This window comes from Podarcis pityusensis (genome assembly GCF_964106645.2).
Source record: "Podarcis pityusensis genome assembly, chromosome: 4".
Classification (NCBI taxonomy): Eukaryota; Metazoa; Chordata; class Lepidosauria; order Squamata; family Lacertidae; genus Podarcis; species Podarcis pityusensis.
In genome coordinates this window covers 41239574-41265516 of record NC_138027.1, presented here as the reverse complement: position 1 = coordinate 41265516, position 25943 = coordinate 41239574, and the positions used below count along the sequence as shown (strand labels likewise).

General features: G+C 43.3%; 1 protein-coding gene across 1 annotated transcript; it reads right to left on the bottom strand.

Moving 5' to 3' along the window:
- Positions 1-8056: 8056 nt before the first annotated feature.
- On the bottom strand, positions 8057-22305 carry LOC308474943 (uncharacterized protein). Its single transcript, XM_081001553.1, has 6 exons — positions 22184-22305; positions 20762-21037; positions 16404-16658; positions 13746-13883; positions 12037-12156; positions 8057-11280 (listed from the first exon to the last, which is right to left on the bottom strand). Exons 1-6 carry the CDS (start codon positions 22242-22244, stop codon positions 11096-11098), a joined length of 1035 nt encoding a protein of 344 aa, XP_080857679.1. The 5' UTR covers positions 22245-22305; the 3' UTR covers positions 8057-11095.
- Between the last annotated feature and the right edge of the window lie 3638 nt (positions 22306-25943).

Here is a 25943-nt window from a genome sequence, read left to right as displayed (position 1 = left end):
TTCACAGATTTCAGGACTCAACCCCAATAGTAAAAACAGAGTCAGGTGGCTACAAATGTACACAGAGGAGACCTTTCATTTTTATTTTGAAGATGTGTGTTATTGTCTTTTGATATTGTAATTTGCTATCTGTTTCATGTGCCCCAGGACTGATTGTAAATTTCTGACTCCTCAGGATTTCCCACAGCTTTATTATATTCTTAGTTTCCTTGATTTTGAAAACTTGTCAGGTAGCCACAGACGATGCTGATGGTGTGAAAATGCATTTACTATTATGGGTTGGATCCAGACCTAGCCATACTTGGAACACATCCATGGAAATCAATGGGGAATGAATTACTCATGATCCAACCCTGTATATTTCTTCCGTCTAAATGCTGCCTTTCTATTAAGGTAGCCAAGGAAGTTTACAATTTTAAAATACCAAAACGAGAAAAAAGAAGAGAGCATAAAAGCAGCAAATCTCAAACAAAGTTTTTGCAGGCTGTTTGATAGCCCCTTTAGGAGCTGATGATATGGATCCCTTGATCTGGATTTTTCTCTTTGGCCTTCCTTCTAGCTGCATGTTTTAAATAGGTTCTTGGGAAGGTGTGAGGAGAAACTCCCTTTAAAGTTATTTCAAGCCATTGTTGATCTCCTCAGAAACTCCTTGATGTAGACTTCTTCCCTTCTTTACTAGTGCAAATTGTAGAAGGGAAGGGCATACCTTACAAATCTGCATTATCACAATGACAGATGAGCCATCAGTTTTGTGAAGAGCTAGCTGTGTGCCATAAAGTGTGTACATCTTTGGGTACCATTTTGATTTTCTGCCTCTGTCTTGGGCTGACCCTGTTGATGGCTGCCACCTGCTGTTCTGCATCGCTTACACATGTTCAAGCACTCCCAAATCCACCACCGGGCAATACCTTTATTAGGACCAACCAAAACGCCACCGTTCTCCAAAACTAGATATTATACACAAAGGGGGTGGAAGATGGCTTTTAAGCAAATTGGGCTGGGTGTTGTCGTCATGGGGATCTGCAGCTAGACTTCATGCCATGATGGGAGACTGCAGACTGACTGGATTAGTCTTGGCTAGGTGGTGCTTGCGGGTATCAGGTTACATCCAGGATTCTGGGACGAAGCAGCAGCGGCTGGTTCCTGCCTGGCTGCATTCCAGATCTGTTTCATGCCGTAAGCAAAACACACAGCTTCCTGGTTAGGCAGAAAGCAGGATTAAGACAAAACACGCCAGTCTTTATGTTAACAAAGGTGGAGATTAATTTTGGGTGGTGTGCGATAGAAGGGAACGTAAGCCTCAAAAATGCAGACTTCCGCTTCAGATTCGAAGAAATCGAATGACAATTTGATTCTACAACACAGCCCTTAATTTCTTAAAAGTATGTCCCATACTGCTCAGTTGGGCTTAAACACCCTTGTCTATGTGTTTTATATTGCCTCACTCCAAAGCATTTTCTCACATTATGTACCTTAGTTATAAGAAAATGGCATATTTCCACACTTAAGACCATGAATGGACTGTTATAGGTTGGAGAAACCCCCCTCCCAAACCCTAGAAATTAATAAATGGTAGGATTTTGATTATTTGGGATATGAAGGGGGAAAATACCAGCTGCAGAGGAACTCCTGGGCCAGCCTACATGAAACAAGCTGGCATTAAGAAACTACAGGGCCATTGAGGGCCATTCCAAATTCAAGAGAACTGTCCTTCCTCACTGCTCTGAGGTGTGAAGAGAGAAGGTTGGAAGGTTGCCAGGATAACGTGGCATAATGTGACAGGAGGAGTTTGGGGCCTTTAAGATGAGGCTTGGAATAGCTGATGAAAGGGGCAGAATACAGCATCGCTGAAGGCAGGCTGGAACTCCAGTGCTTCACTGCTGGGGAAGAAGAGCCAGAGGTTTCTATGCACACACATTTCTCCATCAAGGCAAGCAAGATGCAATATCAGGACACATTCCAGCCAGGCAAAAAGCACTTGAGGACAGTGTCTGGAGCAGGGCTGGTGAGAAGCGTGGCCTGGAGAGGAGCATGATGAGAAAACATATTATCCACTAGATGGTGCCATTACCATTTCCTTGTAACCACAAATAAAACATTGTTGTGTACAGTGGTGCCTCGCAAGACGAAATTAATTCGTTCCGCAAGTCTCTTCGTCTTGCGAGTTTTTCGTCTTGCGATGCACGGTTTCCCATAGGAATGCATTGAAAATCAATTAATGCGTTCCTAGGGAAACCGCCTTCAGACCCGCCCGGGGGGGGGGGGGGGGACAAGGGCTTTTCTTCCCACCCCCAGCATTTTAAAAAACCCCAGGACAGCGGAGGACTTCTCCGCTGTCCGGGCGATCTTAAAATGCTGGCGGGCGGCATTTTAAAATCGCCCCGGACAGCGGACGACTTCTCCGCTGTCCGGGGCGATTTAAAAGCCCCTGGGAAGGCAGGCAGGGGGGACAAAGACTTTCGCCCCCCGCCCGCCTTCAGAAGGTGTTCCCGCCCCCCGCCCCGCTTCGGAGCAGCGTTCCGAAGCGGGGCAGCTGGGGCAGGTGTTCCCGCCCCCCGCCCCGCTTCGGAACAGCGTTTTAAAATGCTGGGGGTCGGGAGCGAAGCGTTCGCTGCCGACCCCCAGCATTTTAAAATCTCCCCGGGACAGCAGAGACTTCTCTGCTGTCCCGGGGAGATTTTAAAATGCTGGGGGTCGGCAGCAAACGCTTCGCTCCCGACCCCCAGCATTTTAAAATCTCCCCGGGACAGCAGAGACTTCTCTGCTGTCCCGGGGAGATTTTAAAATGCTGGGGGTCGGCAGCTAACGCTTCGCTCCCGCCCGCCAGCATTTTAAGATCGCCCGGGGCAGGCGGGGGGGGGAAGGCAGGCGGGGGGGAGCAAAGACTTTTGCCCCCCGCCGGCCTTCAGAAGAGGTCCTCTTCTGAAGGCCGGCTGTGGGCGAAAGTCTTTGCTCCCGACCGCCAGCATTTCCCTATGGGCTTTCGTCTTGCGATGCAAGCCCATAGGGAAATTCGTCTTGCGAAGCGCCTCCAAAACAGAAAACCCTTTCGTCTTGCGGGTTTTCCATCTTGCGAGGCATTCGTCTTGCGGGGTACCACTGTATAGTGGTTTCAAGGTCAGTTAATCTAAGGACTAGTCTGCACCATTTCAGAATTCACCAGGGACTCAGCTGTACAGCCGGAAATAAAACGTTTTAAGTTAGTTTGCAAAATGCAATATACAAATGTGACACTAGATGGCGATGGTGAGCTATGGCAAATTCAATTTCTTTTTCAAAACGTTTTTATAAAAAAGCATTTTCACAGTGTTTTCAGTATATGTGTAGATACCACCCAGGTAGTAAAAGGCAAAAGGTTTATATGATCTGAAGAGAAAACAGCTTTCTTTTTCTTTTTGAAAAGCAAGGATGTTTGATGCCTAATGGTTTTGGTTACAAATAATAAAGGGGGTGGGAAGAAAAATGAAACCAAACAAACATTTCACTTTGTAAGTTGCTTGCTCCTTCCTCTTTTTGCAGGAAACACGTGATGTTTGTACTGACCAAGTGACATACTGGTTTATCTGGAGCTGAAATCTACTTTTCTACTAACCAATAATAACAAAAAAAGTTTTTTTCTAAATAAATTACATGCCCCTTTGCTGTGTAATGTGCATTTGCCATATCAAGGATTTGGGGTTATCCCATTTCCCCCTGCATCTTATCTCCTACTATGTGCTACTTCTCTACATTCCAGAGCACCAACAAGCCCAAAGCCTCATCTTTTCTCCCTGCTTCTTCAATTTGAAAAAGCTTTCCTTATTTCTTTTCCTCCTGTTCCTCAGCTCCAGTTGGTACGTGCTTACTTGTTGCAAGCAGTGTGTGATGCAGTCTAGTAATAATGAAAAAGCAATATGACAAGTCCCATGAAATACAAACAAACCAAAAAAAACAAAAAAAGACCAAACACTCCTCAGCTCGTGCAAGCAGTACATGTTGGAAGATTTGGTGTGGTAGTTGTAGTGTGGTTGCTTATACCAAGTCACTGGCAAGATATTAGAAATAGACAATGTTACACAAGATGCGGAACAAAAGTAAACACATGTGAACAAACTGGATAGTTATGGCAGCACGAAGGGCTGTGGTGCACAAAACAGATTTGGAAAATGTGACTTTTCAGCTGTGTGCAGATGAGTCCTAAATTTGCAATCCTGCACGGAACTGACACAGGCTGATAGATGCAAACCAAGATCGTTCCTTCTGACCCTTTGGACCAAAACACATGGTGTGAATATTTCATCAAAAACCTCCACAAAAAGAAGACCCCTTTTTAATATGGATGTGCATAAGATTCAGCTGAAGCCTGAGCCATGAATAGAATTGGTCAGTTTTTTGGTGGGGGGATCCTGGTGTCCCCTAAGCTAGGTTGAGGCAGCCACTGATTGCCTTGGGTCAGATGGCCCAGAACAATTTGGTGTTGTCAGGGTGAGGGGCATCAGACAGGAGAGGCAGACACTGAGCAGGAAGAAGGAGAGGTCAGGCAATGGGAAAGGCAAAAGCGTGAGAAGACCTAGGAGAGTAGGGACATACCTGTTTTGTTGTGACTTCACTTAGAACAGTTGTGGTTGAAGGCGAAGGGCAGTGCCCCAAGGAGAAGTCATAGATTTATGAGCAGGAGGGATGCAATATCTGAAAACCAGCAGAAAATAAGGAGCCTGGAATGTCACTCCATGTTGAAGATTGTCACACCAAGAAGACAGACCAGGGTACCAGCTGAGTGGGTGTGCGGCCTCTGATCACATATGCACATAAGTATGTACATAATTCAATTGTACGCCAGCTTTCCACAGTTCAAACTATGCTCCAGGCAGCTTACAACATGAAAAAATACATGACTGCAACACAACAAAAATAGTCATAAACAATAAATTAAACAAGTCCTACATAAATCAAATCTAAATCTAAAATAAAGATACAAAAAACAAGAGTAGCAATAACCTCCCGCCCCACAATAATAATGGAAAATCCAAACAACACCCCAGCCCAAGAGTCTGTTCAACAGTCTCAGCTTGTGTAGCTGGAGTCAGTCAGGGCCCCCACCCTCCCAGGCTTGGTGGGAAAAGGCCTGCAAGGCAGGCAGGGAGCAGGTCTTCCAGGACTCAAAGCCCAGATGATACGGGCCAAGGCTTACTCTAGTGTCTGCATAGGATTCGTCCATCAGTTGCAAGCAGCAATCTCCAAGAGGCAGACGGGAGCTCTTCAAGTGACTGACTAGAAATCAATGTCCCTAGGAAATTCAGATCACTACTGCTGCTGATTCAAGGAGAGTGGTATGATTAGCACACCGTCAATGTAGATATGAACCACAATCATCATCAGATGGGTCACCAAAACCACCAGGACTTTAGTGAAGATCCTGGGTGTGCCAAGACTGGTATTGGTGTGGTCTACAACTGAACCTCAGGGAGGGGTGATGACGTTGTTCGAAAACGTCTTACTTGGTACTATTTTCACCAACAATTAAGCAACTCTTCCTTTATTACATTTATGCCAGTCAGTGCAAGAATGAGTTAAAGGGTTTGCTAAACTGAAATTAACAGTGAATATGATACATCCTGTTTAGTCTAAGCCAATCTCTAAGCAGGTCTTTTGTTTGCTTTCATGTTGCCCTCCTGCCCGTGTTTTACTTATTTTGTTTGTGAGATTGGCCATGTCTGTTAGAAGATGCTCAGAAGCATACATCACCCAGAAGCAGGAAAGCAATAGAATAGGAACATTCTGGCTTATGAATGCCCACACACCAGTTTGGATATTGTTTGGGGAAATGTAAAATGTCTTTGCCTTAAAATTTCTCCCCCCGCTGAGTGTTTGCTTGCCCTGCAATCAACAGCCACATGATGCCAACCACACTGGACACCAAACAAATACTCAGCTCAGACATGATTCAAGTTTCCAGAGAATGAGTACAGAGTGCTTCAGGGGAAGCATCAGCCACCACTTCATAGTTCCCTTCCATCCTTTCATAAACAATGGGCTGGTGGCATTGGTGGTGGAGGAGGAAAAGAATGGTGCCCCTGGGAGCAGCAAGGAGGAGCTTGGCAGAAGGGGAAGCAATTTCCCTCTGAAATGCAGGATGAAGCCAGCATCCCTTGGCTCTGGTGATGGGAAGGCGGACAGGTTAAGAGATAGTGAAGAGCCTGCAGCCTGCCTCTTTATATTCAAGGCAGTGAGTTACAACAAGGGAACCCTCCTCCTACTCCCCCAGTGTTTTCATTTGTAATCTGGAATAAGCATGGTAAACTCTTTCTCTCTTGAAATGAGTCGTTTCCTTTGATGCAGCCCTTTAGTTAGCCACCTGCAGGAAACCTCATCTGCAATAACTGGTTTTGAAAAGGTAGCTGTGGATCGTGCCTGTCGCTCATTCATCTCCATGCAGCAGCTGGATCTTAAACTGCCGGTACGGATGAGACTTTGAGAAGGAACATCTACAGACCTGCCCACAGACAGACATATCTGGTGGCGGAAGGTTTTGCGAGTGGCTGCCTTTCAAACAATGTATGTTTGTCAAACAATACACTCCACACATACCGCGGCAATCGCTCAGGAGACCTTCATCCCAGAAAAAGAAAGAGAGAGAGACCTCACTAAAATGAAAAGTGGTGGAGGGCCTCTGCAACATTGGGAAAGAGGCTGTGAGCTGGCAATTTGGCTGGGAGTTGGGGGAGAGTAGTAAGAGAGATGTGCTTGGGAATTGTGAAGTGTGTGTGTGTGTAACTGTAGTCCAGGGCTGGCTCTCCCATTGGGCAGTGTGGCAGCTGTCTCAGGTGGCTAATTCTGGGTGTCCTGAAAGGGCAGCAAATTGTTACCTTTTCATTTTTCAAAAACAATCTTTTTATCCCCAGGGGGAAATGTTTGTTGGAGCTTCTTCCTCAGAAACCAAAATACCTTGGTCTGCCTTGGGTATTATTGTATCTGAACTGCCAGCCTACTCTGGGGCACCAGCGATCATCATGTATTACCCTGATGAACATACAAAACTGGGCCTGACCTAATAATATTTGGAACTACTGTAGTTTGGAGCAGACAGTTGTTTTATGGATCCAGAGTGGCTGTAAACTCTGTGGAGAGAAGCCAAAGAAGAAAGCCAGTATGAGGACTAGAATGAGATCAGCGCCCAAAAAGGACAGGGCTTAGAATGAGAACCAATAAATAAATTTTGTGGAAACTTCTCTTTCTCTCAGTTTGCCACAGTGTTTTGCTGCCACCTAGTAGCAGATTTGTAAAAATGCAGTTCATAAAATAACTTGTTATTTTGATTGCTGCCGGCTGAGCAGAATTATTAACGGTTGACTCTTTTATGTGCACTTATGAATGCACATGCAGGCTGAAGTAATACAGTCCTTAGAACTTCTGACAGCCTGTCCATCAGTAACAGTTGTTGTTTGCCCCCAAACCTTTTGTTTTATCCTTAAGGAATGAGCAGGGCTTCGTGGCAAGCTGGAAATCCAATTTCCTGGGCCAGGGCAGCAAAACAGAACAGGAAGATGGGAGGTGCTGGTTTGGTGTAATGCTTAGAGTGGTGGACTAAGAATTCACACTCACAGGGTACACTTAGGCCAGCCACATCTCATAGCCTCACCTCTAGTGCAGAGTTGACACAAGGATAAAATGGAGGGCCAAGAACCATATACATTGTATTGAGCTCCTTTGAATAAATTTATTTAATAACCTTATAATAAGAAATAGGAGCTTTGGGTAGGTAGAGCTGAGGGAAGTGAGATGGGAGTGACTTGGCATGGTGGGTACCACATATACACGGATAAGCTTTCCAGATGGTAGTAAGGAACAAAACCAATGGTACAAATAACTTTACCTTTCCACATTATGTTTATAAAACAATATTTTTATTAGTTAGGGTACAGCATTATTTTAAAAAACAGCATAGCATGAATGCAGATAAAAACATTACAGAAGAATGAATCTCCCAGCCTTATATTGCTGTAATAGAGAGAGAGAGAATAAAGCAAAATGGCGAGCTGTAGCTGTCAGCAGAATTTCTGAAGCTATTTTATGACTAGGCTGTCTACACGTCTTCTCTAGTGCTGTAAACATGCAGCTTCCGAAACATGAAACAAAGTGGGATTCTAGAAGATCCTGTACATTAGACTAGTACGAAGCTCAAGAGGCCTGTCAAGTAACGTGCACCTAGTCATAGGACAGTCACCACCCCAGTCACATCATGGATGGCAGATAAAGACATTAGGGTGGTGGACAAGCAGGGTGCAAGTGGTACAAAACATCAGCAGATAAGGGGGCTACTCTGATGTGCTGCCAGCAAGCAATCTTCTCAGAAGGGGTAGAGGAGGGGGCCTGTACATCTGGGCCCCTGGCTTGGGAATCAATGGTAAAGACACAGTAAACCATTTGGCTGGCACACGAGAAATACTAGCCTAGTCCCAGCCTTTTACTTTAAGACTTAGAATCTCCCAGAGCATCTTTCTTCCAACCTTGGCCTCTAATGCAATATCAGGGTTGTGAATGACATCGCCTTCACTAGTGGGTTGGGTTTTTTTTAAGCCCAATAGTTAACTTAAAGCAATTTCACTTTATTCTAGATACTGTCGAACTCTGTACCCTAGCATGCTCTGCAGGAGGAAAGCCCATACTCCGTTCTCCTAGCAATCAGGACTTTCAAGTCACAAGGCCAAACGTCATACCAATGACATCCATGCTCATATGACATTCAGACACCATGGTTTGTTTTTGAAAAGCTTTTCTATTTTATTTTAAGGAAAGCGTTGTCCCCAGAATCTAACTGCAAATTTTTATGCATAAGGCCTAAAGCAGGGCATGCGTCAGTCAGGCTTGTGAATGTAAAGTCTATGATGCCTATTTGTGTCATATGTGCATCTTTTCTGCATTATCAAACATAGCTATAAATGGCAGGAGAGGCTGGAACACAAGCGGAGTTTCAACTTTGATAACAGCCTAAAACAATGTGACTTATTGCTTCGTAAACATACCTGGCACACGTGCTGCCCGTCTAATTTACAAGGCCTGTATAAGCCACAAAGATAGGATAAGAAGCCTTGAAATCATGTGTTAGATCTGAGTTCTAAAATAGAATAATTCAAAACATTTGTGTAAAAATGGTCTCATCAGATAGCAGTAACTGGATGTTCATGGCTCTTGGCAGTGGCAGTATTGGTAAGAGGGGTTTTTCCAGTAAATGAGACATGACTCTGAAATTAATTCTAACACAACTCAGTTCTGTAGCCATAGAGTGGGATTTAGTCATCAGCATTTAATATTTATAAAAGGGTCTACACTGAACAAGGAGCTGTACGTCAAAACAAATGTATAACAAGTCCCAGCCAGGAGTTCAAGATCTAATAATAGCTAGTGATGCTTAGAAGCAGAGACTGGCTTGTTTAGTCAAGGACTGACTTCTTCTCAAAGGCAATGGAATGTCACCCAAAGCCAGTACAACTGACACTCACAGGCTGCAATATTATACAAACTTACCTAGTCGTAAACCTTGCTTCTGAGTACACATGAATGGAACTGTAGTGCCATTTTCTTTGGTCTCCACCAATCTCTGAAAAAAGAACATTCTCGGGGCCATCCTATACATGTCTACTCAGAAGTCCCCAATGCCATTTACTTCAAGGAGTGCTGCTACCTCAGGGTATGTTCATATAGGGAGGAAATAATGCCCCCTTTAGAAGTTTCTAGAACTTAATCCTAAAGCCTATCTGCAGAGTATATGCCCAATTAAAAACAGCCGAGTGGCTTGCAGTGTTTCAGGCAGCAGCAGCAAAGCCTTTCTATCTAACTAAGGGCCCAAAATAGCAACACCACAAGAAAAGAGCACCTGAAGAATCCCTCAAATTCTCCAGCCTTTCATCTGAAATAAGATGCAAGTACATCCACACAAAGGCAAGATGCAGGCAAGGAAAGAAATGGAACACCTGCTGCAAATTACAAAGAAGATATATGTGAACTGCTTGGAACACTCAAGAAAGCACAATGCGTATACAGAGAATTATCAAATTGCTTACGCCAGTAGTCAATTTCCGCTGAAAACTCCATCACAAATATAAAAACAAAATGCTGTTTCTGTGCTTCCTATTAGTCACAAACTGTGCACTGGAGCAGCTTCTTCAACCTTGTGCTCCTAGGTGTTGTTGGGACTGCAGCTCCTACCATTCATGACCATGGCTGGGGGTTATGGAAGCTGTAGTCCAACAACATCTGGATATCCAAGGTTGGAGCTGGAACATGTGCTGGGAAGCATTTTTGCATCATTCCTTTCAAAGGGGCATACAGCAGTGGGCACAGGGATCCCTACTTTCTGCTAAAAGGTAGCTGGATGGAACAAAAAATATTTAGAAATGGAAGCTCGGAGTGTCAGAACTTGCTCCAGAAGGGGATGAGGTTGGGCATCTCTTTGGGCCTGTAAACTGACAAAGGGTCCACTGTCCAAACAGTGCCACTGACCTCACTTTCCACATTCTCTGTTTTCATGCCTCACCTCTTCCAGGTAAAGGAATTCTGTAGATACCCTCCTTGAGGGTCCCTGAAATCCATGAGCCAACATCAGTTCATATAAACACCCAGCGTAATGAATAGGACTGTTTTTGACCACAAGAATTTGCGAAAGCTACTGTGATATAATTCCAAACATCCCAGTACAGAACTCAACACTTTTTCTGGAACTTTTAGGGAATTTCTGGCCCCATTCCAGTATAAAATATGTACTTTGGGACTCCTGTATGGTATTTTGCCTGTTGTGTGTCTGTGCCTTGATAGAACCAAAAATATTGGGGTTTTGAGAAGCCTGAAAATTGTCAGAGAAACAGGAAAAATTAATCAGATTGTTTGAAGGTTAAAGGTCTTGCACATAGATCTGTCATATTTAATTTGAAATCTAATTGCTACATGGAGCAAGGATACCACATTGGCCCATGAGGACTATTTTTAGGTGGGTTTGTAGATTTGGCTAACTTTAGGCAGGTGTTTTTTTAAAGGACACTATTATTATGGAGATAACATCATGGAATGAAGAAACACCAATTCCCAAGACTGTAGGAAGGGTTAAAGGGAACACATCTGATCAAGCATCAATAGGATCAGGGAAGCAATCATCCACCGTTTCCAGGGCTTCAGTGTCAACCATGACTTCTCGAAATGCTGTTTCAACATCTTCCTCTGTTTTAGTCTCCAGTGCCAGCTTAGGTTGAACTGTAGGATTTGGATCTGTCTTGTGCTCTGGTTTAAAACTCTCACAGGTCTCAGGGCCTTTAAAGGAAGTACAAGTTAGAATGTGCTATAAAAATGAATTAACATAGTCTCAGACCTCAATCTTTACTATAATCTTCAACAAAGTCTTCATCTCAGCTTTCCTTTTGCTGTTATCTTTTTTAATTTTTGATTTATAGATTTATATCCCATCATTTAAACAGAAACCTCACAAGGCAGTACATAATGTGTATCAGTCAAACAACTAAATCATCATCATCATCATCATCAAATAAGAATGTAAGAAGAATTCACTGGATCAGACCAAAGGCCCATCTTGTCTAGCATCCTGTTCTCACAGTGGCCAACCAGATGCCTGAGGAAAACCCACAAGCAAGACCCAAGCACCAAAGTACTTGTCCCACATCATTTAAAACATAAACAATAACACTAAAGCAATACAACCAAGTGAATGGTTGACAAATATATTGAAACAGCCATCAGTCCCAGTAAAACCTTATAACTGCAACACAATCACAATAAAACATCTCACAAAACTTCGTCCAATTGAAATCATTATGGAAGAGCCCCAGTGTACAAGCGATTATTGTGGAGGAACTCTGTATGATTCCATTTGGCCATGTGGGGGCTACTCTACATGTTACTCTACTGTTTTGTGGAATGGCCACCACACAAAAATTGTTGCATGTGGCTTTTAGAGGGTCACCATTTCTGCATCCCTGAACTACACAAATACATTTATTCCCACACAGCTTTGCTCTTTAATAATAACAACAATGACATAACTGTACCTACCAGGATTGGGGGTGCTGGCAACAAGGACATCTGTGGTTTCACAGGGGTCTCCATTAGGAGGACTCTTTGGTTCTTCACTGGAAATGGCAGACAGGGTTATCCCCTCATCCTTTTCATCTTCTGTTGGAAAGCATAATGAGAGACTGAAAGGGGGCAAATCAATTAATCAATTAATATGGGTGAGGTGGAGTTTCGGCTTTGTGGGTATTCCTTCACCAGTGCTAATTGCTGTCTACTAAACTGTACCCGGCCTCTCCATAAAAAACCCAAAGCACCCCCAAAAAAATTCCCTGTACAATTGCCATGCTTCATAGAGCAAAATAGCAGGTGCCCTATTTTACATCAGAGGTGGCTAACCTGCGGCCCTCTACTGGATGACATCTCATCTAAGAGAACATTGGCCAGCCAGGCCGAGGCTTTGTGGAGCTGAAGTTCAGCAACATCTGGAGGGTCACAGGATCCCTGCTTTCACCTGTGCATTTGTTTAGGATTGAGGAATTGTTCACATGTAACTAAACTGTTGATTATTTTTATGAGGATGAGCCAGTAAAGGGCACTAAGAGAATAAGAATTATAGGCAAAGAGGAGGAGAAAACTACAAAAATGCATACAGTGAATAGTGGGTATAAGCAGTTTAATTCCAACTTGTATTAACTCTAGGTAAAGAAGGGCAAGGTCTCCAGATGGTCTCCTGATGCCCCTTTGGAATAAGATCAGTAGGTCTGGATTTTTTCCCATGGGGATTCTCCTAAACTTCAAGGACAAATTGTGGAACAGGGGCCTCTTGTTCTGGTGATGCCAGAACTGAGTTCTTGCCAGAGGCCTAATCATGCAAGGAGACCTACAAAATGTGACACCTTGATGTCAACATCACCAGCATCATGATTTGTGGTGCCTGTAGGCAAAACTTATCATGGCGAAGCCTCTGTATCCCTTCTGTTCCCATGGCATATTATGAGACCTTTCTAGTTGCAACAACCTACGTTAAGAGGAGTGTAAGGAGTTAGGGTGAAGGATTTTGAAGAAATATTGGGTAGGCTTGATAAGAAATTTGGAAAATAGATCCCATGATGCAGGGTCCCTTCTAACAGTTCTATGATGTTCTGTGCCGAAGGAGCTGCATACCTAAAAGATAGGTTAGGATCATATGAATAAAATCAGCTAAATGATCCTTGGTCACTAAAACAAGAATGATGTAACCTTATGAGAAATATACCTTTGCAGAAATGCAGTCAAGTGTAAAACCTGAGAGGCAGGCTGGGATATTGGCAAAGGAGCCATGGAAAGTAAATATGAGCTTTATTCTGGCTGGTTGCAAAATCCGCCTAACTTCAGAATTGTCACTTTTGTCACAGAGTGTAAGCAACTGCAGTTATAGGAGGGGCTTAGATTCATCTACAACAGGCACCCCCAAACTCGGCTATCCAGCTGTTTTGGGACTACAATACCCATCATCCATGACCACTGATCCTGTTAGCTAGGGATGATGGGAGTTGTAGTCCCAAAACAGCTGGAGGGCTGAGTCTGGGGATGCCTAATCTACAATAACCTATTTTTTTAAAGACTGTAACTGTGGTTACAGGCCCATGCATTGCTTACCTGGGGAGTAAATGCCACTGGACTTAGTAGATTTCACTTCTACGTAAACATGCAATAGGATTGTGCTGCAAAATACAATGCAAAAAAGAAGAGGGGAAACTGCTACTCACCCGCAGGCACTGGAGTGAAATGATGCTTGCTCTTCACGCAGCAGCATGTGATCAGTGAGGCAATAATGGCCAAAAGAAGAGCACCCCCTCCACACGCTACCATAATATACAGGAAGTGCGGGTGCTGCAGCAGATCTCCTGATTGAAAGAAACAACGTTGTTCTTAAGCAGTAAAGAAACAGGAGCAACCTAAAGACAGGACTCAGAGTCACCACAATGTTAAAGGTGTCTTTGCCTATAATATGCAAGGTGTGTGGGTTTTTTTAATGCAAATAATGTTGGTGGGGAGAAGACTACTGTTAGTTAGTAGAATCCTACCAGGCATGGAGAAGTTATGTAAGGATGCTTCTAGACTGCTACTATTGGGGGGTGGCAAATTTAGGTCGCAGTCACACCCATATCATACATTTAAAGCACATCTAAAGCGTATGACTTCCCCACAAAGAAGCCTGTGAATAGTATTTTGTTAAGGGTGCTTTAAATCACTGGTCTTCGGCTGATGGGGAATGAGCTACCCTTTGATCCTTCACCCCTCATTTTACTTGAAATAAAATTTACTTACAAAAGAACATGATTCACTCTGCCTCCCACTTCACTTAGATCAAACTTTAAAAAACCCACTTAAGGCTAGAAACATTCCATTGATACATAATACAGTAATCCATTTTATAGCCTTGTATGCTTTGCTTCCATTTTATATTTTAGCTCCTAGGAATTGAAGTGGCTTTTAGTCACTAATATTTACATTTTTATTATTAAAAAATATTTTTATCCCCACTACCACTGCTTTTGGAAGCCAAAAGGTTCCTGGGCTCATTCTGAATTACAGAGTGCCAATGGGATTTTCCAGACCTGGTCCACTCAGTGTGGATTGCCTGCTGTACCCCACCTATCTAGTTGCAACAGGGCCAGCCCTTCCATGAGGCAACACAATTTAAGTATCAACAAAGGGCAACAATTTATTAGTTATTTAATTTGTTGTCATTGTATTTTTTACAAAGTAGAGGGATTCTGGGGTTTTCTGTCTCAGGTGACAGGATAACTTGGATGGATGGCCTTGGGGGATTATGTACCTTGACTTGGTAGGAATTCATGGCACCATTTCCTGGTCAGCTGCAGACAGCAAAATGTGTTGTGCTGACCCAAATAGGTAGGAATGATCCTCCTTTGTTATGTAAAAAAAATACCCATAAATTCAAGAAAAAGGAGGGTCCAGAACAAAAGACCCAGCGCTCAAACCTCCTCAGCCATGGAGCATAGGGGATATCATCATGAGATGCATAGAAACTTATTCAGACAGACATGCAGTGCCCATTTTAAACCTTCATCACATGAGGAGGCCACTGTTTGCTGATTCTTGCGGCTGCTGCTACATCTCTCTAGGTCTGTAAAGGTTGGAGAGTGCAGAAATAGTTCCCTGTGACTGAGGGGATTGAACTGCACAGTTACTGCACCATAAATATCACAGCCACGCACGACTGCTTGCAGTTAGCAGTCTGTGAGCAACCCATTGACTGCAATCCATTCAAAACATTCAGGGGGCAATAGGTATCCAATAAATTGCATTCTTTGTTTGCTTGTTTTTATTTCAACTGCCTGGTCCAGGACATAGACATTAAAAAGCAAAATACATTGCCAAAATGATGAATGATTTACCCTAACCATGAATGTCAGGTAAAGGAGATTTTATTGTGAGCTACTAATATTTCTGGTTATTTTGCAATGAATATCTAGGCAAGAATCACAAGATGGGGCCAAAATGGAAGCTGAGCCTTGGAGCATTCAGCTAATTATGCTGAGGACTGCTGTGTCAGTTGTGGTGCTGGTAACAGAAAGATTATTACATCAGTTTCAGATGTGTCTCAGTGACTTTTTAATGCTGACAGGCCTATGCTGTCTAAAATGTTCCTTCAGCAGCCAGTCATTTTAATGATTGCTTTGCATTGCTTTTATTTTTATTTTACTTTTATTTTGTCATACACTGCCCTGATGTTTGTGAGATGGAAACGTGTGTGTGTGTGTGTGTGTATTTCTGGCATACATATTCAAGTATGTTGTAAGATGTATTCAGACATGTTTTTCCCACTTTAACATTTTCATTAAGTTTTCCAATATACAGAGGAACAAGAAAAAAACAAAAAGTCCCCCCCCCCAAAAAAAATAATCACAGCCTGGAAGAAAAAATGAGAATGCTGTATGGAACAAAGTAAATAACAAACCATTATTTTTCAGAGGGCCTTTCACCAAAAGTCTTTAAAATAAGCATGAAAAGGGGAAGAAATACCCTCCCTTGTATGTCTGTTAATTATATATTAAGGTCCAGAAATTAAATTTACAAAATCCCAATAACTGCATATGCAGGTGGGACCAAATGTCCATGTTCTTTCAGATTTGTGTATAATATAAAGTCATTCCACATGGCAAAGTAATGGTCACTAGTGATTTGGCCTCCCATTAGCCCCTGTCAGCATGGCCAAAGGTCAGGGATGATGGAAGGAGTTGTCCAACAATGTCTAGAGAGCACCCAGTAGGCAGGGGGCTGCTTCATGAATGAAGGAAAATGATTTTGTGTTGGTGAGTCAGAGAGACAGATCTGCTGATATATAAATTCAAATAACACGTTGAACACCCATAAAAAGAAGGTAAAATATAACTTACGATCATTACCACCATTACATGACAGCTCAATGGAGGAGCTGCTGCAAGAGTTTCTTCTATGGCAAGCGAGCTTTCCCTGTACCCCTTTCCCCAAAATAATGCTCTTGCCACCATCTTTCTCACAAGCATCAACATCATTTATTCTTCTCCCATTCCGAGTCCAGTAAACGCCATCATTGAATTGACCATCTGCTTCACAGGACAAATTTGCTCTTCCATCAGGTAGACAATTGATATAAACAGCTGGAGGCTTCTCTAGGCAGTGGAAAGAGAACAGCAAAACAGAGAGAAAAATGTTACCATGACAGGACAGTGGGAACCATCATCTGAACCTTTCGTTTTTTTCATTTAATCCCCTATTACCTCCTTCAACTATATATAACATTCAATGGATCCTAATGGATTTTTCCTGCTGTTTGCTTCTGGAGAAACTGAAAGCTCCTCATGGTCCTTGTAAACAGACCTGCTCCTCTACTAAAATTTACCATCTTCTAAATTGGGATTCCAGGAATCTTCGAAAGCAAATCACATGGACTGCAGGTTCCTATTCACTTTGTTTTTAGGGGTACCAGCCCAAGGGCAGGTAATTAAGGTGCGATCCTGTATTGAAAATATAGCACAGCGGACAAGCACACTTATGTTACTTCAATCCGTTGCCATGCCCATGTCAATCAAACTGCCTTGCCAAACCCTCAACTTCATTATGTGTTCACCATCAACTTCATCATGTCAGAAGCCACTAATGGTTGTGTGAAATTGGTTAATATTAGCTCCAGTCCAAAGAATGTGAGTCCTCTTGTGACTTGTTGAATTCAAGCATACTGGAAAAAGATGGGGTGGTTTTGTTGTTGTTGTTGTTGTTGTTTTCCAGATCAGAACAAATATATGGAAAATCTGGGTCACAATATAGAAGCTTGGCAAAGGAATATTTCTGGCAAAAACATTCCCATACAAAATGTGATTCTCGCAATTCAAGCATGCATTTGAAGTAATGAAGAAATTGGTGTTTCCTTCTCCCTCTTTGGCAAGTTGTATCTTTGCTATTTAAAACCCACTTACGTGTGTACCCAAAGCACCGTTGCCTTTACTACAGCATTTGCAGTTCTGCCTGTTTGCCTTTGGGTGGCACTTAAGAGTAATGTACTTAAACACTTGAATCATAAATGCATACCTTTCTTACGGCACTTTCTTCTGTTTTAACAAACTGATCCGAGCGCGTGCAGAGCCGTCGTGTGCTTTTATTACACTAACCAGAATAAATTAGCTCCCTCCTTTTGTATACCAACCTGTTGTATACCAACCCACATCTTTGAACGAAACCTACACTCCCATTGATCAAACCCTATTTAAAAGGGATGCGGTAATTGTGATATTTTCCCAATGCAGTGCTTTAAGGTTACAAAATTAGAAGGCATCCGACAGCTTTAATATTTTTATTCTTGAAATATACTATGTTGCCTATAGCCTCAAATCTGAATTATGGATGGAAACATTTTCACAGATTTTAGGTATCCCAACTGACAAATCAATTGCCCGACAGCCCAGCCCTACTGAGTTCAGGGAAGGGGGTGGTCTTAGTCCCAGGTAAGGATATCTAAGATTGCAGCATTAATGTTGGAAAGAGCCTTTGCATCACTGTAGCTCTTTGTCTGTAAAGGGTTTAATTGTTTTCTGCTCATTGTGCAGCTGTTAAAAGCCAAGGATCCTCTGTCCATACAATATGGAGAACATACCCACCAATATTCCTCAGATGAAAATAGGGACATTTCTCATTTGCCCTCCTCAACCTCCCATTTTTGGACCCCCTGGCAGAGATTTCCTATCAGAAGAAGGGCAAAAGGGAGCCCATGGAGGGGACAAGCACCAGCTCCTCCACCTCCTCCTCCAGCTTGATGGTGGCAGCACTGACAGGGGAAATATGGACATTCTGGGATCAAATCAGAAGTTGGGATGTCTTTCTGAACTCCAGGACTATCCCTGGAAAATCTAGACACTTGGAGGGTATGTGAGAACCTCAGAGTACAGTGGTACCTCTAGTTACGAACTTAATTCGTTCTGGAGGTCCGTTCTTAACCTGAAACTGTTCTTAACTAGAGGCGGGCTTTCGCTAATGGGGCCTCTTGCTGCCACTGTGCCGCCGGCACACGATTTGCAATCTCATCCTGAGGCAAAGTTCTCAACTCAAGGTAACTCTTCCAGGTTAGCGAGTTTGTAACCTGAAGTGTGTGTCACCTGAGGCGTTTGTAACTCGAGGTACCACTGCACTTGGGTACTCTGAGGCAGACTGAGGGCAAAGCACATAGCCTTATTATTATTATTATTATTATTATTATTATTTTCACACAGTGAAATGAATTATCTGAAACACTTGTGACAAGCACAAATTAAAATTTGGCATACCACAAAGCAGTTCACTTAAGGGAGATTTGCAATGCTGTGTCAAATCAGCAGGCCTGTTTGCTACATGCAGCGTCTGTCAGGTGGTGGTAGTTATGAATGACAGCTGAGTATGAGAGGTGATGTCCATTGGCCTCTAGAATAGTCTCCAACTGCCCCCAAAATGCCAGGACTGTCATGAAAATCCTTAAGCCATCATAGCTTCTCACTTTGTCATGTCGAGTCCCGAATTCCCCTCTTTACTGAGCTACACTAACTGGAAATGGCTTCACTTTGGTGGAAGCAAGAGGAAGAGAGAGTTGCCAACTGAGTCACTTTCTCCTCCTCCTCCTCCTCCTCTGCTGCCATGTCCTTTGCCTCTGGGAGTCTGAGAAAATGGGGAGCAGTAAGAGGGAAGAGTCTTGTGCCAGATCCAGGGGAGGGAGCCAGGTAGATCGGGTGGCTAGCTGGTGGAGGAGCAGTAGCAGGAAGAGGAGGAAGGAGGGAGGCAATGGAGATGACAACGGCAATGTCACTACCATCCATGTCCTGGGAGGTTGTGACTCTCAGCCTGGCAGGCCCCCAGTCACCCAGCCAGCCAGCCAGCCAGAATAAAAACAAGGAGAAAGTGTCAAGCCTGAAGAGAAGGTGGAGGCTGAAGGAGACCCAGGCAGGAGCAGGCCCTGGGGGGCAGGTGTGCAGCTGGTGGTGTACAGGCAGCCCGGTGCTAGGCTGGAGCTTCAGGGGTGGGGGCAAGGAGATTATTGGGGTGAGGGTGGGTCCTGGAGCTAGGTGGGTTTCAAGTGAGGTTGTCTGTCTCATGGAAAACTTTATTAAGAAATCTTAACCTGCACAAAACAAAAAAGTCCTCCCCCTCCCCAGCAGTGATATTGAAGTACAGTGGTACCTCGGGTTACATACGCTTCAGGTTACAGACTCTGCTAACCCAGAAATAGTACCTCAGGTTAAGAACTTTGCTTCAGGATGAGAACAGAAATCGTGCTCCGGCGGTGCGGCAGCAGCGGGAGGTCCCATTAGCTAAAGTGGTGCTTCAGGTTAAGAACAGTTTCAGGTTAAGAACGGACCTCCAGAACACATTAAGTACTTAACCCGAGGTACCACTGTAGAATAGAATGCCTCATTTTATCTGAGGCATGTTGGAGGGTACGCTTTAGTCATTAGGCTGTGACTCTCCAAGTATTGCTGGACGACAGCTGCCATCATACATGTTTTTGGCCCTCCAACATAAGCTGGAGGGCCACAGGTTCCCCATCTGTGTTTTAGGCTAAATATCACTGAGTTTAAGCTTAAATTAAAGTGCACTTATTTGTGGATCACAAACTAAGGCTGCATGCTTCCTTGGAAATAACTCCCATTGAACACCGTCACCTGTTTTCTGAGTGAGTATGCTTAGGATCACACAGTGCGTTTGAAGCAGAACCAGCAATTAATCAACCTCTTAGATTTTGCCATTGTCAATTCCAAAATGAGGATGCTGACCACAAGGAATGGATAGAATGATGTCAATTTCAGTTTCTCTCAGCTACTCGTTTTTCCCATCTTAAATTTAGTGCTCTATATTTCCACATCAGTTTGCCAAAGCTTTCCGAAAAGTCCTCATGAAAATCGATTGGCATGTTGATACAAATTTCTCTTTTGGGTAAGGAATTTCTGCAAGCAATTTCCCCTGATATGCCCAGTTTTGCAAAGCAATTTCCCTGAACACAGAGTAGTTTTGTATGTTGATTTCACTAAAGATATGAATATATTCTAGTATATGCACTTTTGTGCATTTACTACCTGGCTGGAGACCTGCTAAGCTGCAAATGAAAAGAAGTGCAGGTTTTGAAGGATGTCTGTGTTTTGATTCATGCATTGTTTCAGAAAGTGCAGATTCGGTATAAAACGCAAACAGGTATTAGATGCAAATGAAATCAGTTCCCATGTAAACTGATTCCAATTTCTCCCCCATCTCTACTTACCACACACTTTGAGCAAGAAAATTTCGCTGTCATTTCCAAAAGCAAATGTATATTTCCCCTCATCGTTTTCTGATAAATCCGTCATCTCTACAATCCCGTTCCTCAGGCACAGCCTTTTGTCACAATCATTGCAACAGTCCATCGTAACATTCTCCGGCTTAGAACAGTTCGTTTCTTTCATTACAAGGATGCCACTTCGATTTTTAATTTCCAAAGGAAAAGAAACATTGCCACCAGCGTCGCCAAAAAGCTGTTTGAGGTCCATACAAGTCACACCTGCAACAGTAATAAAAGATTTAAGTAGTTTTTTTTTTTTAAAAAAGCAGTCTATAAACACTATTAAATAAATAAATACATATTGAAAACCACAGTAAGTCTAATCAAAGAGGTAACACTGTGGTCACATAAAAAGATGAGCAACCTCTCAGTCGAAGAAAACATATGAGAACTCTGTTCTTCGTTTTTTCCCCTTTTTAGCTCATAGCTTCATTTTATCTGAGTGAAAAGTCAGGGTGTGGGATGGAATCAACTCAATATTGGTTACTAAGACTGAAAGCCTTAATTCATGAAATAGTGCCGTTCATAATTTTATATGAGTGCTGATCCTTTCGAAGGATACTTGATGAGCCACTGCTGTAAATAAATGACCTAAATGTAGCTTTTAATTCAGGTAACATTTAATATATTTTTACAAGAAAGTATGTGGTTTGTCGGTTAAATAAGTGATGTTTTTCATGTAGCTTAAACTGTCACCCATAGTGTGTATGTATTTGAATTCATTACTCATTGGCCTCAAAAAACGTTAAATGACTTCATATGGTCCACAGATTTATACTGATTACACCATAGAATGTTTAGAAATGGAAATAATCCCCACCTACTTAGTAGTTTAAGGAAAAAAAGAATCTAAGCAGTGTTTGCAAAACTGGATGAATTCAGGCTAGTTACTTTCCCTCACTACAATTCACTGTCTCCAAAATCATGCACAGATATTGAAAAGGACTTGGAGTATTGTTTTTAAAAGGATTTTAAACTGGAAACCTATGTACATTAGACTTGATTTTGAGATGTTTTCATCAAGTATTCTAAATTATGTGTTCAAGGTCACGCCGAGAGACAAGAAAAGAATCCCGGAATCATTGTGTTGACCACCGCCCCGCAACCTCTTATTTCTCTTGCATTTACAAATGCAGTACATCAGGTGACATGGTTGCAATTAGTTTATGAGAAAATCTGTCTTACTTTGGAGTGACTGTCCATTTTCATGCTTTGGCGGTTATGACACTAGCATTTCCCTGAGTCCCGTCGACTAGCCTTCCTTTAAAGGAGAGGGGTGGCGGGGGTGAAATCTGAACGAAGAGGATCATTTCTGCTCACCTAGGCAAAGCAATGCCAATTTGATAAAAGAAAATTCCCACTTACCATCAGAAATGGTCAGAATCACCAGCATGCATGGCAAGGGAAAAGAAAAGCGGAAATCCATTTTAAGCACCTTCTTGCATCGTGTGCTGAGAAGAGGCTCTGGCTTTGCTGTTAAACCAACGCACTAGTCAGGAAATGATGTCAGAAGCAGGAATTTAAAAAAAGAAAAGAAGAAGAGCATATACTGGAGGGATGCAAGACTAATGTACAGTCAAAACAAAGCAGAAGGGTGTTTGGTTGACTGACCTCATGCTTTAGCCACATCACCTTGATGATCTATTTCTATGGCCCTGTATGCAGGAACTGGGGTGTGTAAGAATAAGATTCAGAAGGAGTGGTGAAATAGTGCTCTAAGCAAGCCCATCAGAGCCAACAGGACAGAGTTAGCAAGAATCCCAAGCAAATCCTGATATTGTGCCACTTTTTCCTATTCGTTGAAGCCCTTTGCTGACTGATATAAACATGGGAGTGCAAAATGCAAGGCAACATAAACGATCTAATCCCACTAACACTAATCTTAACTTAATCATACTGAGTTGTATTCAACTACTGTATGTCATACGCAGAGGATGCCCACTGAAATCAACTAACTTTTACCCAGAGTAGACCTATTGAAATGAGTGACCATAAAGAAGTTAGGACCATTCATTTCAATGGCTCCACTCTGGGCTGGCGAGGTGAATCCTGCCCAACCGAACAAGCTAGATTCAACCAACTGAAGTGGATTCAGACCAAAAGCTGCAGCACATATCGGTAGTGTTTGTGTGTGTAATTACTCTATATGCTTTGAGCATCAATGATAGCTCAAAGAATTCCGTACCTTTGTGGATGGAACCAGCAGGACAAGCCCCAAATGCATGAGGTCTTCCTTCTGATGACAAATATTCAACCATGAATGAACTGTGCTGTATATGAAATTAATCCAAAACTTTGGCCAATTTAGAAAAGTTACAAATATGGCGCTCTATGTTAACTCAATTTGATACAGCAGCAGTATAGTACAGTGGTACCTCGGGTTAAGTACTTAATTCGTTCCGGAGGTCCATTCTTAACTTGAAACTGTTCTTAACCTGAAGCACCACTTTAGCTAATGGGGCCTCCTGCTGCTGCCACGCCACCGCCACACGATTTCTGTTCTCATCCTGAAGCAAAGTTCTTAACCCGAGGTACTATTTCTGGGTTAGCGGAGTCTGTAACCTGAAACGTATGTAACCTGAAGCGTATGTAACCCGAGGTACCACTGTAGTTGTAGCATACATGTCACTGTGGAAGATTATCATGTTGCAAATACCTCTGATAATACTTTGCAGATCCTCACATATGCCTCAGTTGAAAGGGTCACAGTAATGGCTCCATATGTGTGTGCAATGCATGTGTTATCCCCCACCAGAAAAGTGTACTCTCACAAGAATGGCCAGGCCCAGCTTCACAGTCAGCATTCTAGAGAATTCTGCCCATCCCCCCCCCAAAAAAGCTACCAAACTCTGTCTCTACAGGGTTGGCTGAAGGTCAGGATAACTATTCTGTCTCTACCACACGCACATACAGTGGGACGGGGGAGGGGAACCTCGCTGTGATCTAAGATGGGACAAAAATAGCCTTCTGTGAGAAAGGCAGTGATCTGAAACTTCAGACATCTGCAGGCCAGTGGAGAGAGAGAGAAAAGACATCTGCAATTAAGAAGTCACCCATGGGTGCACTTGCCCTTTATATATATTTTTAGACCAGAACCGTGCAACTGCAGCCTATACGTAGACCCCACCATCCTGCCCTAAGTGAATGCACCTGATTGGGGAAATGATCTATATTGCATCCAATAATAATTCTGAAAAGCAACAGAGGAATGAGGAAGAAACCAGCTCTCACCATTTTGGAAATATCAATTTTAGGCTACTATTTTTCCCTGGTCATTTCAATGTGTTCAATATACATTTTATTCATGTTGCAAGTCAGATGCTAAGTCGGCACTTTCTCTCTCTGAATTTCACTTTCTCTGTCCTGGTTCTAGACTTGCCTGGTCTTCTTCCTTAATTTCCTCCCATGGCCCAACATATCAGTCTACATTACATATGTATTTCTGCCTTCCTGGGATTGTCTCATCCTGGCATTATTTACAGCCTGACTCTTGCCCGGCATCCCTTTGCAGAGGAATCAGGGGAAGAACCTTGAGAAGGGGATGTCGAGTGAGTGGTGGAGCAAGGGCGAGTCTCCAGCCAGGATTTGAGGGGTACCCATTGCCCTCTGGTGAGCTTCCGTAGCAGTGGTAGCAGGCAGCAGCAATGCTCCAAAAAGCGCTGGGTGGGAGCTCCCAGAGCGGTGCAGAAAATTGTCGTTGTAACTAGGTGCTGACATTTGGAGCACTGGACCCAGAAGAAAAATTAAGTGGGTTCCAGGGCAGGTGACAGCAATGGGTCCTACCATGGTGCTGGGGCCCCCAACACTCGCCCAAAGATTCCAGGGACCAGTGCTGATCGTGCCTGCAGTGCCTTAGTTATCCCGAATCTGGTGTCCTCCACATATTGTTGGACTACAATTCCCACCAGTCCCAGCCACCACATGCTGGAGGACAGCAAGCTGCTGTTGTGCAACACAATTCACTTACCCCTCTTGTACAAAACCTTTCTCCTGTCTCACGTTCACCATCATCAGCTTGATCACCCAGTCAAGTCTATCGCCTCCTCCACCTCCAAGTCTATCACACACTCCCTTTGGTCTTCCTCAGCCTTGCATGAAATGGTCAAGGTGAGACCACTGAGGCAGAGAAACATGAAGGAAGCAGTGTGTGGCCAGTTCATCTCACAGTCTTCCTTAGTCCCTGCTTGACTACCATCCTAAGATATGTATCCTGGGCTTACTCTAGTTCTTAGTGAAAACCAGGTCACCCTACCCCCCAAAATACTTCTGAGGCAGTACAGTGCATCCATCTGTCAAGTTTTGGGCTCTCTGCTCCACGCTTTTTTGAGTTCTTGTTTGTTCATTCCTTCACTTATCGCATTTATATCCCACATTTTTCTCCAAGGGGCTCAAGGTGGCGAATATGGTTCTCCTCTCCATTTTATCCCCGTGACAACCCTGTGAGGCAGCTTAGACTGAGAGGCAGCAACTCTCCCAAGATCACACAGTGAGCTTCATGGCCAAGTGGGATGTGAACCCTGGTCTCCTAGGGCCTAGTCCAACCCTCTATCCACACCACACTGCCTCTCACAACTGTCGGAGCTCAATACTCAGTTGCTGCAAAAGAAATCTCCACTTTATGAAGCTCTTTCATAGAGAGACGCTTTATAAAAAGGAGTGGGAACTGCCAGATGCAGTTCTGTTTAACACTCTGAATAGGCCTCAGCAACTGCGCTTTGCATCTCCTTGTTAACTTTCCTTCTGGGAATCCTGCGTTGTTTCTCCCTCTGCTGCTGAAAGGTGGGGTGTTTGGCTGGCAGGTTGCTTGAAAATCTGCATGTCTGTCTACCTGGCCAGCCAGATAACAGAAGTGGCTTTTGGGTGGATTCCAGCAAGGGAAGTGAAACAACCATGCTATCACTTTCTTTGAGATTGAAAGTGAGAAGCTACGGATGATAAGATTTCCCCAGTTGCATTTCATTATTGTGGGCTGACTCTGTCTCACACTCTGCTCTATGGTCTCATTTCATATGGAAAATTTCTAATTAATTTTGGGAATTGCATGTGCGTAGTTTGTCCTCGTTCATTCATGTTAGTTTCAAGCCACATGATCCATGCCCATAAGCTGTTGTGCACATTGAAACTT

What these genes read in the sequence shown, in the direction of transcription:
- LOC308474943 (XM_081001553.1), bottom strand. Translation starts at nt 22,244, where the DNA reads ATGGATTTCCGCTTTTCTTTTCCCTTGCCATGCATGCTGGTGATTCTG. An exon ending in GATTCTGACCATTTCTGATG is followed by an intron (nt 21,038 to 22,183) that starts GTAAGTGGGAAT and finishes TTACTGTTGCAG; the next exon opens with GTGTGACTTGTATGGACCTC. An exon ending in TTTCACTCCAGTGCCTGCGG is followed by an intron (nt 12,157 to 13,745) that starts GTGAGTAGCAGT and finishes GCTTTCCAACAG; the next exon opens with AAGATGAAAAGGATGAGGGG.